General features: G+C 44.7%; 1 protein-coding gene across 9 annotated transcripts in view; it reads left to right on the top strand.

Moving 5' to 3' along the window:
* Positions 1–13,091, top strand: part of LOC135511092 (ankyrin-3-like) — a 125,028-nt gene that overhangs the window by 103,554 nt on the left and 8,383 nt on the right. For 6 of the 9 annotated variants that reach the window (XM_064932620.1, XM_064932622.1, XM_064932624.1 and 3 more), the window contains 3 exons: positions 8,738–8,812; positions 10,301–10,432; positions 12,209–12,352. In XM_064932620.1, coding sequence (XP_064788692.1) covers positions 8,738–8,812; positions 10,301–10,432; positions 12,209–12,352 — 351 coding nt within the window. Of the gene's footprint in view, positions 1–1,133; positions 7,897–8,737; positions 8,813–10,300; positions 10,433–12,208; positions 12,353–13,091 lie in introns of those variants that run through there. The other 3 variants (XM_064932619.1, XM_064932618.1, XM_064932617.1) reach the window with 2 other exon arrangements.

Below are 13,091 nucleotides of genomic sequence, written 5' to 3'. Positions count from 1 at the left end.
GTGTCTTATACTTTGCAGACCCTCTCCATTTTGTGAAATTTATTTTCCTGTTTTTTGTTGTCTCATCACATTTGTGGGAAAACAACTGGCATTGCAACGTCCAAATGTTAATTTATTATTTTTGAAATATATTTTGAACCTTGTGTCAAATTAAATTATTGTCTTGTATCTTTTTCATTCTTTTGAAGAACACCTCACTCTTATGGGCTTTGCGATTGTTCGGGACCTCTTTCATTTTGTGTGAACCAATCAATAAGTGAACCCTTGAGACAGTTATTGCACCCATAATCTACCAAAATGATTGTGGGATCATTGTTGGCATTGAAAACATATGATCATGAAGTGCACCAAGCAAATAAAAGGCACTGTAGCAAAAAGGCAAACGGACAAAGCACATTGAAAGTCACACATGGTTAGAATGGTTGTTGTCTTGGTACATTTCTAATATTTTCTTCTCCACTTTAGCTATCTCAAGCATTTCGTTGCCTCATATGCTTCATCGTGTGTTATCTTGTATCTTTTCTATTTGTGACAGATCATTGACCTCAAACAATCACTTTTCATCCAACCTTTGTTTAGATAGTATTTGACATTGCATAAATTCACCATTGTATTATTCTTACTGCTTTGATTAATATTGGCCTACTGACGCCAACTTTCTCTCTCTGGTTTCTCTGTTTTATTATTTCAATTCTTTTTTGTTGAATTTATGTTCAATCTTTGGTTTGGTTATTCAAGAAACAACTGATCGGAGCTCGCAGAGAACACAGCCTACTGGCTACACTCACAAACCTGTCTTTTCAACGAGATCTTATCAGGCGTGGTCGGCTGTTCCTGTCTCCGTCCCTGGCCAAGCCAAGTCTGGGTTCGGTTCCCACTCCAGTTCATCGTCCAACACGCCCAATGCCTCTCCACTGAAGTCCGTGTGGTCCATCACCTCGGCGTCCCCCATCAAGTCCAACATAGGCGGTTCACCGGCTCATTCCATCAAGTCAGTCAGCGATGTAGCATCCCCCATCAGGTCGTACAGGACAATTTCATCCCCAATTAAGACTGTAGTTCAGCAGACCCAGTACCCAGTTCAGGTCACCCCCAGTCTCCTGTCATCGCCAGTCAGGAGCGTTCCAGACCCCGTTTCCATCAAGGGACTGGCAGCATTGTCTTCTAGAACCTCTCCCATCACCACTGGTGTGGGGTGTCTGCTAGAGAGGTCATCAATCGCCATGAGCCCACCTGCTTCGCCCAAATCCTCACTGAACATGTACAGTTCAACTCTGCCATTCAAGGGTGTCATGGTGGGCACTGGCACCACAGCATCGTCCTCTCCTATAAAAACTGTTCCTGGCCTCTCCTCTGTCCGTTCCAATGCAGACCCCTTAAGTCTATTTTCCTCCCTTTCCTCACCAATTAAAGCCAACACTCCTCCTAGTGCTGCAGCTCTGATCAATGGAACAGTATCCCCTACAAAGTACCGCTCCTCCTCGCCCACGTCCCTACTCTCCAGCAGCTTACAGGAGAGGATACAGGCAACCACCAATGCAGCAACGACAAGCGTAAATGCAGCCTTTGACGAGGTTGAAAAGACTTTCAATTCCTGCTCTGCTTCTGGATATGGCACTCTGAAGTCCATGTCCTCCTCAGCATCATCATCTTACCAATCCATAAGATCCTCAGCCTCTAGTTCCCTATATGCCACTCTAAGGTCTCCACCAAACTCTACCACCACTGTCACATCTGGCACCATGACGGTCCCAGTGTATTCGGTTATAAATGTGTTGCCAGAGCCCCAATTTAAAAAGCTCCCTGAAGTGTCAACGCCAGCTGCTGCCCTCTCGTCCTCTCGAAAAACTGTGCCTGCTGAGACAAACTCAGCCCAGTCTTCCTTTGCCAGAACTCTGTCACCTATCAAATCCTCCTTATTTATGCCCCCGACTGCCCTGAAATCCACCACCTCATCCCCGCTGTCCTCCAGCCAAGAGATACTGAAGGACGTGGCAGAAATGAAAGAGGACTTGATACGGATGTCTAACATCTTGCAAACAGAACCAAGTTCAGCCTCCAAAGGTTTCCAGTCTGACTCTCCCAAAGAGGCTAAAATAGAGGACGAGGAGCCTTGCAGAATTGTAGAGAAAGTTAAACAGGACCTGGTCAAAGTTAGTGAGATACTGACCAAGGATAGCAAGATGGCTATTAAAATTAATAAAACAGATGAGGCGCAGTGCTCTAAACAAGCACCAGTGGATCCCCAGCCAAGCAACTGGAGTTATCCACCAAGATATGAGACAGTGGTTCCACAAATCAAAACTAAGACTATACCAGACAGAGATTTTAATCTATTGAAGGTAGTAGACTACTTGACAAATGACATTGGCAGTGGCTCTATCTCAAAAACTGCAGATGCAAAGCATAGATCCGATGAGGTTAGAAGGGAAGGAGAGGAGAAACAAAAACGAATGCTTAAACCTGAGCACAAGCTGAAAATGCCACCCGCAAACATGCGGTCCTCTGCCTCAGAAAAGGAGCTCTGTAAACTAGCAGATGTGCTATTTGGGCCTGATGCCATGTTAGAATCTCCAGATGACATCTCACATGACCAGGACAAGAGTCCCCTCTCAGACAGTGGCTTTGAGACGAGGAGTGAAAGGACACCCTCTGCCCCACAGAGTGCGGAAGGCATGGGACCCAAGGCACTTTTCCAGGATATTCCACCAGTAATCACTGAGACAAGGACTGAGGTTGTTCGTGTTATTAGGAGTTATGAGTCTCCTGAAGATAACAAGCAACCAATGATGGAGGATACAAGGGCAGTTCGATACACTGATGCAGAACCCAAAGGTCTGAATGCATCCAATGTGGACCAAACTAAATCATTTCAGATGAAAATCAGCCCGGACGATGACTCAATGGGCAAGAGCATGCGTGTGAAGGAAGAGACCCACATCACGACTACCACACGAATGGTGTACCACAAACCCCAGAGTAAAGAGAATACATCTGAGAGGATGGAAGAATCAATGTCAGTGCATGATATCATGAAAGCTTTCCAGTCCGGCAGGGATCCCTCCAGAGAACTTGCTGGACTGTTTGAGCACAGGGCCAGCAATGATGACACATCGCAGAGGGATATAAACTTAAAGCCCAAAGTTGAAAGAATAATCGAGGTTCATATTGAAAAGGGCAACAAAACTGAACCAACTGAGGTCATCATCCGGGAAACAAAAAATGACCCAGAGAAGGAGATGTACTTCTACCAAGGGAACAGTGGCCTGTCACGACAGGGAGAGGAGGAGCCTGAAGAATCGCTCCCCTGTTACCTTGAGTCTTCCAGAGTAAACACGCCCATGTCACAGGAAGACGACAGTCGTCCAAGCTCTGCCCAGCTCATGGCAGATGACTCGTACAAAGCCCTGAAGCTTCTCAGCCAGCAGTCAGTGGAATATAATGATGATGAATCATCAGAACTCAGAGGGGAGTCCTACAACTTTGCAGACAAAATGCTTCTCTCTGAGAAACCAGACTCTTCTCACTCTGACACCGAGGAGTATTTGAGGGACAGGTCTCATTTTCACTCCCCAGATAGGAGTAGTTATAGTCAGGAACGGTCTAGTGGATCAAGGCAAGAATATATTTTGAGGTCATCAAACATTGAGAAATCAGGTCAAATTGCCAATGTAGATGATAACTTTGACAAACTAACACTATTGCAGTATTCCTCAGAACCTGGTAGCCCAAAGCACTCTGTTTGGATGCGTGTCACTGATGACAGACAGAGCCAGAATAGAGAAAAGCTAATATATGAAGACAGAGTAGACAGAACTGTTAAGGAAGCAGAGGAAAAACTTAGTGAAGTCTCTCAGTTTTTTCGTGATAAGACAGAGAAACTGAACGATGAGCTCTCATCCCCTGAGAAGAAGTCCCGCAGGTCAGACTTTAGGGAAACACGATCTGGGCCTAGCTCTACGCACAGCAGTCCTGAAAGATCAACCTATAAGAATGGGAGCAGTGGTGAGGAATGTAGAGAACGTTTCAGGGACAGGTTTGGCTCCAATGATAGAAAATGTGCTAGTTTACCGAGCAGCCCAGAGAGGAGAGTGCTGCTACAGTATAATGATGACAATAGAAAACCAGGTGATGGCACTTCACAGGGCAATGCAGGTGACGCCTCTAAACCATTTCAAATGTCATCCTCCAAAGTCAGCGCTGTTAGGCTAAAATTTGAACAAGAGGCTCAGAAGCAAGAAAAGGGTCCACAATGGGGACAAACATCAAATGCCCCAGTAAGAAAACTCCAGGAAAGTACACTGCCTATGTTTCAAGTTTTTGCTGGCTCAAATATCCCCAAATCACCAGACAGTCCAGGAAGTACCAGGAAAGTTCTAGAAAGTGAGGTTAGAGGATCTAGTAGACCAAGCCCCAGTGCTAATAGGTATATATGCTCATCTCCTAAACACGACACAAACGGAAATGAACAGGAAGAAAAAAAGTCCTTAAAAACTTGGGAATGTCATGGAAATGGAAACTATAAACCCCAAGTGTCAAAACTAGCTCACACTTTAGTTCAAGATGCGCATGGCAATGACAGAAATTCACAAAGAGAACTGCAGGGCTTTAGAGATGGAATAACCAGTAAAGAAGAGACAACCAAGAAAACTATTTACACAGAGCTTGTGGTTCAAGAAAACCCAAATAGTGATGTACGTACCGGTAGTCAAAAAAAAAACTCGGAATCGCAAATTCCTGTTAGAATGCCATGTAGTTTTTCAGAGAATGATCAATCCACATCATTAAAGTTAGATACCTCTGTTAAACTGTGTGAAAGGGCAGGATCACAAATACCTACTTTAGCTAGAAATCGGTTGCATGGCAGCTCTGAAGCCAACAAATCTACAAACGACTCATCGGTAGAAAAATCCTCAGATTCTTATGATAGTAGTCAGTCAACTGTAGTATGTAATGGTATAGATAGCGACCAAGTAGAATACTTGGGAAACATAACCCCTGTAGTTGTCACTGAGGGTTTCAAAGACATCAAACCATTGCCAGTTTATGTGAACATCCAAGTGGGTAAGCAATATGAAAAAGAAACATCTGGACTGCTGGGAACATACCAAAAAATAGTGAGTCACGAGAGCCGAACAGTACACGAGACACGGGGAGCATTTTATACTGTCAAACAAAAACAGCCCCCATCTCCTCAAGGCAGCCCAGAGGATGACACTCTAGAGCAAGTAACATTCATGGACAGCTCTGGCAAGAGTCCTGTTACTCCTGAGGCACCAAGCTCCGAGGAGGTGAGCCTTGCCTCCAGAAAGACAGATTCCGTGATTGGATATATGCCCGGCATGCCCAGTCCAATAGCAGAGGAGTCTGAGGAAGACGAAGGAAAGACCTTCATCTACAGGGAGTCTCTGCCAGAGAAAACCAAGCCTGCCTCATCAGAGCCCTCCAACAGAAACCAGGAAACATTGAAACGACCCAAAGAGAAACGAGTCGCTTACATTGAGTTTCCCCCACCTCCGCCTTTAGAGGCAGAGCATTCTGACCCTGAGAAGAGGGGGTCTTGTGCCTCCTCAGAGGCTGAGACAGAGATGATGGAGGTGAACCTCCAAGAGGAGCATGATCAGCACCTCCTTGCAGAGCCCATCATCAGGGTTCAGCCTCCGTCTCCAGTTCCCCCTGGAGCAGATGACAGTAACTCTAGCGATGATGAGTCTATCTTCCATCCCATCCCCAACAAAAAGTACACCTTCAAGATGAAGGAGAAGGAGGAAGGAGAGAAGCGTCTGAAACCCAAAAAGCCTGAGAGGAACGGAAACAACAAGGAGTCAGGTACTAATGGCGTTGTTAAAGCAGAGGAGGAAGACTTGGAGCAAAATGACCAGTCAATCACAGACTGCTCCATAGCCACAACTGAGTTCTCTCATGACACAGATGCTACTGAAATAGACTCTCTCGATGGCTATGACCTTCAAGATGAGGATGATGGGTTGAGTGAGCAAGACCCTAAGACATCCAGCCTGTCCAATGATGGCAAGACATGTGATCGTTCCTTTAGTCAATCAAAGCTTGAAGTCATAGAGGAGGAGAAAACACCAAGTGAGGATGGAGGGGATAATGGGAAAGCAAACTCAGATCAAAACATTGGAGATGAAAAAGACTACACTCTCGAGGGAAGACATCCAGATAGACAGTGCGATAGACAAGGCTTTGCAGATAACTTCTTTGGCTATCAACTTGAGGAGGAGTTAAACTCTACCTTCAAAACTGTTGCCACGAAAGGCTTAGACTTTGACCCCTGGTCAAGCAAAGGGGGTGAAGGAGTTTTTGATGCCAAAGCGAAAGAAGAAGATCCCAAGCCTTTCGGTTTGTCTGTGGATGACAAGTCGCAAGCCACCACTCCAGACACTACCCCTGCTAGAACCCCGACTGACGAGAGCACACCGACTAGCGAGCCTAACCCTTTCCCCTTCCACGAGGGGAAGATGTTTGAGATGACGCGCAGTGGTGCAATTGACATGAGCAAGCGGGACTTTGTTGAAGAGAGACTTCAATTTTTCCAGATTGGTGAGCATTCCTCTGATGGGAAATCAGGGGACAAGGGGAGAGGGGGTAAGAATCCGGGGGTAGTTACCTCTCAGTCAAAAACAGGGGAGAGGGGTGAAGGGGTGAAGGTAGAGACTGCCACAGACAGCAGCACATCAGCAAAGTGCAGCCCTGCACAGACTGGCACTGGCTGTAGCGATTCTCCTTCTGGTGTCACTGTAGCCGAGACCACATCCTCATGCACCATTACGGCCTCTAAAGTTGACCCCAAATTACGCACCCCCATTAAGATGGGAATAGCCGTCTCCATTACAGTGAAAAAAGACTCTGGGGATCTCAAAGAATGTAAGGCAGAGAGGTCAGAAAGTCAGATGGCAGAGTACATTAACTTGGAAAACCAGTCAGTGGAGAGTCAGTCTAGCGGATACACAGACCAAAAGCTGTTAGAAAGAAGGGATTACCCTGCAGAGAACTGCAATAACAACAATAACCTTGAGTCCTCAAGCGTGCAGGCTAACTATATACAGTGTGGCAGTGTCGTGTTTAATTTGCAGTCGTCTTCTGAACCCACACTTCAGAAAGCCAGTAGGATTGAAGCTTTGTTCTGTAGTGACTCTGTAGAGAGAGTAGAAGAAAGCAGTGTTCAGGCTGAACAAAGAGAAAGTGAAGCCATCAAGGAAGCTGAGACGAAGCAGCAAAAGTCTAGGCTGCCTGTCAAAGCGCCAGGGTGGTCTTTTCGTACACAAGACACAGCAATAGGGAAGCAAAAACCCAAACAGGTTGTCAAGGCTGAGGTCAGGAGAAGAGCAGAGCCTGTCATTGCCAAAGTAGAGCCCAGGTCTAGAATCCCAATCAAAGATATTAAAAAGAGCAGCACAACCAGCTGCCCAATATCAGTGCAGGTAACAGCTCAGTCTACCAGGGAGAGAGTAACCATACAGTTACCCTCCAGGTTCCCCATTAAAAACAGATCTCAGGTTAGCTCGGCAGGTGAGACGAGTAGGGAAAACGGCAGCGAGGTTTGTAAACGCACCATTGAGTACTTTAAGGGCATTAGCGGGGAGACGCTAAAGCTGGCCGACCGCCTGTCAGATGAAGAGAAAAAGACACAGGGAGAACAGTCCGAGGAAGACAGCACCTCCAGGAACACCTCTCTGTCGGCCCCCTCTCAGCCCTCCCACTCGTCGAGGTCTGGTAGAGGCTCGAGAGCTGAGGCCGGGACCTTGTCCATAAGGGCAAAGGTCGACAGGGCCTCCGGCAGTGAGAGGAGCAGGAGGAGTAGGCGGACTGGTGGGAAGGAGGGCAGTCAGGTTGCGGGGCCTCGGGCGCCCCCCGTCGCGGAGATCAAGCCTAGTTTGTAAAACTTTCACACTTGTTAAAACCTTAGTTGCATGAAGTCGTTGTGATTGATTGCCTGTGGCGTGTTCATTCTCTTAAAATAGTAGCCGTCATTCTGTCATCGTCATCTATGTACTGTGTACTGTACTTGTCCTTGTCAGACTCTCCTCCTTCTCCCCCCAATCCCTTAGTTGTCAGATACCTCAGCATGCCAGAGTAGTGACTGGTGCACTGGCACAGCCAGTTTCCTGTTGACGGCTACTGAGTCTGTCTATCTGTCTGTCTGTGCAGGGTGGCTACTGAAAACAGCAGTTCTAGTTTATTCTATTTCATGTTCAAGTTGTGTCACTGAGCTAATTAGCCTTAGCAGAAACACAAAGGTTGACCGCATGTGTACTGTGTAGTCCCATTAAGAACTGTGAGTCCACTAGAGCTCCTACGAGTACATGACTCTTTTGACCAATGTTTTTACTTTATTTTGTTTGTATAGTTCTTATGACAATTACTGCCTGCTTTGAGGATACATATTCACAAACATTCACAGAGCACCTGTGTCCAAATAACACACTATAGTCGGTCATATTGTGTCTAGTCTGCCTTTTCTTGCCATTCTGGAAACCAAATCTGAAGTGTTGTCAGCCTATCCAATCCATTGAGTAATACAATTCACATTCACAGTAAACCTGTTGATTAAACATGTCTATATTAAACCCAGAGGAGAGGCTGCATGACACTCCGTATGAATTTGGAAAATTCCACGCTTGGCCAAAAAAGGAATGAGTCCTCTGTACTCCAATTTCAGTCAGTAGAAAAGATACTGAACAGTGTTGATTAATAGATGTTCTCTGCCCTTCAGGTCCTCAGAGTCCCTGTGAGCGAACAGACCTGCGGATGGCCATCGTGGCAGACCACCTGGGACTTAGCTGGACTGGTAAGAAAATGGTGCTCCATGGTCTTAGTGCCATCTGGCCCTCTATCCTCCTGCTTTCCCCTCTCTCAAGAAACCAACACGGTATTATTGTAAGGAAACAGTGCCCTCTTCAGAGTGACACTTCCTGCACTGCAGCTCTGCATACTAGTGTTTATTTATTCTTTATTTTTTTCACCTTTATTTAACCAGGTAGGCCAGTTGAGAACAAGTTCTCATTTACAACTGCGACCTGGCCAAGATAAAGCAAAGCAGTGTGACAAAAACAACAACACAGAGTTACACATAAATAACCATACAGTCAATAACACAAAAGAAAAATAGAAAGATCTATGTACAGTGTGTGCAAATGTAGGAGAGTAGGGAGGTAGGCAATAAATAGGCCATAGAGGCAAAAATAATTACAATTTAGCATTAATACTGGAGTGATATATGTGCAGATGATGATGTGCAAGTAGAGATACTAGGGTGCAAGAGTGTAAGTAATAATATGGGGATGAGGTAGTCGGGTGTGTTATTTACAGATTGGCTGTGTAAAGGTACATTGATCAGTCAGCTGCTCTGACAGCTGATGTTTAAAGTTAGAGAGGGAGATATAAGACTCCAGCTTCAGAGATTTTTGCAATTTGTTCCAGTCATTGGCTGCAGAGAACTGGAAGGAAAGGCGGCCAAATGAAGTGTTGGCTTTGGGGATGACCAGTGAAATATACCTGCTGGAGTGCGTGCTATGGGTGGGTGTTGTTACGGTGACCAGTGAGCTGAGATAAGGCGGAGCTTTACGTAGCAAAGGCTTATAGATGACCTGTAGCCAGTGGGTTTGGCGACGGATATGTAGTGAGGCCCAGCCAACGAGAGCAGAGGTCACAATGGTGGATAGTATATGGGGCTTTGGTGATAAAACGGATGGCACTGTGACAGACTACATCCAGTTTGCTGAGTAGAGTGTTGGGGCTATTTTGTAAATGACATCGCTGAAGTCAAGGATCGGTAGGATAGTCAGTTTCACAAGGTTATGTTTGGAGGTATGAGTGAAGGAGGCTTTGTTGCGAAATAGGAAGCCGATTCTAGATTTAATTTTGGATTGGAGATGCTTAATGTGTGTCTGGAAGGAGAGTTTACAGTCTAACCAGACACCTAGGTATTTGTAGTTGTCCACATATTCTAAGTCAGAAGCGTCCAGAGTAGTGATGCTAGTCGCGCGGGAGGGTGCGGGCAGCAATCGGTTGAAGAGCATGCACTTAGTTTTACTAGCATTTAAAAGCAGTTGGAGGCCACGGAAGGAGTGTTGTATGGCGTTGAAGCTCGTTTGGAGGTTTGTTAGCACAGTGTGCAAAGAAGGGCCAGATGTATACAGAATGGTGTTGTCTGCCTAGAGGTGGATCAGAGAATCATTAGCAGCAAGAGCTACATCAGAGAAAAGTAAGCCTGTATGATATAGAAATGGATGTCTTGAACTGATGTGATGTAATGTGCTTTTTGATGTGTTTGCAGAGCTAGCTCGGGAAATGGACTTTTCTGTCGACGAGATCAACCACATCCGAGTGGAGAACCCCAACTCCCTGACAGCGCAGAGCTTCATGCTGCTAAAGAAATGGGTCAGCCGGGATGGTAAAAACGCAACGAGTGAGTGTCCCTCTTTCTCCCAAAAGTATTTATACCCCCTGTGGCTTTCTATTAACAGTTATTATATCACGTCTCACTCTATTGCACTTGTATGATTGTGTACCACAGAGCTTCACAACCCGGTTTCATCCTACTCTCCTTCTGAACTCTCTCTCTCTAGCTTAATTTGTATCTGTGAAGGTGACTTACAGTACCAGTCAAACGTTTGGACACACCTTCTCATTCAAGGGTTATTTTTCATTTGTATTATTTTCTACATTGTAGAATAATAGTGAATACATCCAAACTATGAAATAACACATATATAATCATATAGTAACCAAAAAAGTGTTAAACAAGTCAAATATATTTTAGATTCTTTAAAGTAGCCACCGTTTGCCTTGATGAAAGCCTGTCACTCTCTTGGCATTTTCTCAACCAGCCTCATGAGGAATGCTTTTCCAACAGTCTTGAAGGAGTTCCCACATATGCTAAGCACTTGTTGACTGCTTTTCCTTCGCTCTGTGGTCCAACTCATCCCAAACCATCTCAATTGGGTTGAGGTTGGGTGATTGTGGAGGCCAGGTCATCTGATGCAGCACTCCATCACTCTCCTTCTTGGTCAAATAGCCACAGTCTGTAGGTATGTTGGGTCATTGTCCTGTTGAAAAACAAATGATAGTCCCAGTAAGGGCACATCAGATGGGATGGCGTATCACTGTAGAATGCTGTGGTAGCCATGCTAGTTCAGTGTGCCTTGAATTATAAATAAATCACCAACACCATCACACCTGCTCCTCCATGGTTCACGGTGGGAACCACACATGCGGAGATCATCCCTTCACCTACTCTCACAAAGACATGCCGATTGGAACCAAAAATCTCATCTGACAGAAGGACAGATTTTCACAGATCTAATGTCCATTGCTCGTGTTTCTTGGCCCAAGCAAGTCTCTTCTTATTATTGGTGTCCTTTAGTAGTGGTTTCTTTGCAGAAATTCGACCATGAAGACCTGATTCACACAGTCTCCTCTGAACAATTGATGTTGAGATGTCTGTTACTTGAACTCTGAAGCATTTATTTGGGCCGAAATCTGAGGTGCAGATAACTCTAACGAACTTATCCTCTGCAGCAGAGGTAACTCTGGGTCTTCCTTTCCTGTGGCGGTCCTCATGAGAGCCAGTTTCATTATAGCGCTAGATGGTTTTTGCAACTGCACTTGAAGAAGCTTGAAAAGTTCTTGAGATTTTCCAGATTGACTGACCATGTTTTAAAGTAATGATGCTGTCGTTTCTCTTTGCATCTCAAATATAAAATATATTTTGATCCGTTTAACACTTTTTTTGTTACTACATGATTCCATATGTGTTATTTCATAGTTTTCATGTCTTCACTATTATTCTACGATGTAGAAAATAGTAAAAATTCTGAAAAACAGTTGAAGGAGTAGGTGTGTCCAAACTTTTTACTGGTACTGTGTGTAGAAGCAGAATGGCCTCTGTGTTTATTAAGATTCCAACAGCTGCATATGAAGTCACCTATCCTTGTCATGCTCCAACATTCTTTTAGAACTACTAAGTACATTATGTTCAGTACAGGAAAAGGACATTTTACCTATTTTCCTGGTACAAGAGAAGTGGACAACGGCAATCCTCTTTCCGTCTTCACACACTGCAGTGTGATAGTAAACTATTTATATTGATTACCTCGCGCGTATTGTACAAACAACTGCCGTATTGTACAATAGTGTCTTGTCTTTGTTTGACTGACTTTCGGGTTGTCTGTTTTTCTTACAGCGGATGCCTTAACTGGAGTGCTGACCAAAGTCAATCGGATGGATATTGTGACTTTACTGGAGGGGCCGATATTTGACTATGGTAACATTTCAGGCACGAGAAGTTTTGCCGATGATAACGCTGTTTACCTGGATCAGGCTGATGGTAAAGTTTAGCTCCATCTAGCTGACCTCTTACCTCTGCTGCCACTCTTTTGTTTTTGCATTAGAACTGTAGCAAAAATAAGAACAAATTGCCTGGCTATACTATTGAATGCAATTTGCCTACAGAGACTACAGTAGGGTGATGTATGACCCTTCGTTTTATGGCTTTATTTCCAGCTTGAGTATACCCATTTTCTGACATGCACTCAAATGAGTGTGAGGAAATGTTAGCATGCAGAGTACCATGGGTTCACTTTTAACCTAGTCAATTCAGGAAATTGATTATAATTCACGTTATGAAATGACTGGGTTACTATTAAATTGACATCAACCCTGATGATGAAGGCAGCATGTCAAACCCAAAACGTTTCTAAAGAGGTCTTAATTGCCATGACCCAATCACCACTTTGATTTTATTTAAGCCCTGTAAAAACGCATTTGCATTTGTGCATGAAGGATTTTGAAAGATGAATTGATGGCAAACACTAAAACAATCCATGATGCTAACCAGGTGCATTCTGTAAGACACTGCTTTTACCTGATTACCTTGTACCTTTAACAGGACACTACTGTATAAACACCTTTGTTCCCTAATGCATGGAGTAGCCATAGACTCAACCGTCTGAATTCATCAATACCTCTAGATCTGTTTAGTTCTCTAGTCTCCTCTCCAGTTCCTCTGAGCCGTCCCTGGATAGAATGACAGAGCTTCCTCCTCTGTGAAACCAGACTACCTTCCT

The sequence above is a fragment of the Oncorhynchus masou genome, chromosome 23, assembly GCF_036934945.1.
Source record: "Oncorhynchus masou masou isolate Uvic2021 chromosome 23, UVic_Omas_1.1, whole genome shotgun sequence".
Taxonomy (NCBI): domain Eukaryota; kingdom Metazoa; phylum Chordata; class Actinopteri; order Salmoniformes; family Salmonidae; genus Oncorhynchus; species Oncorhynchus masou.
The sequence above is the reverse complement of the archived record's forward strand: the minus strand, read 5'-3'. Positions and strand labels throughout refer to the sequence as shown.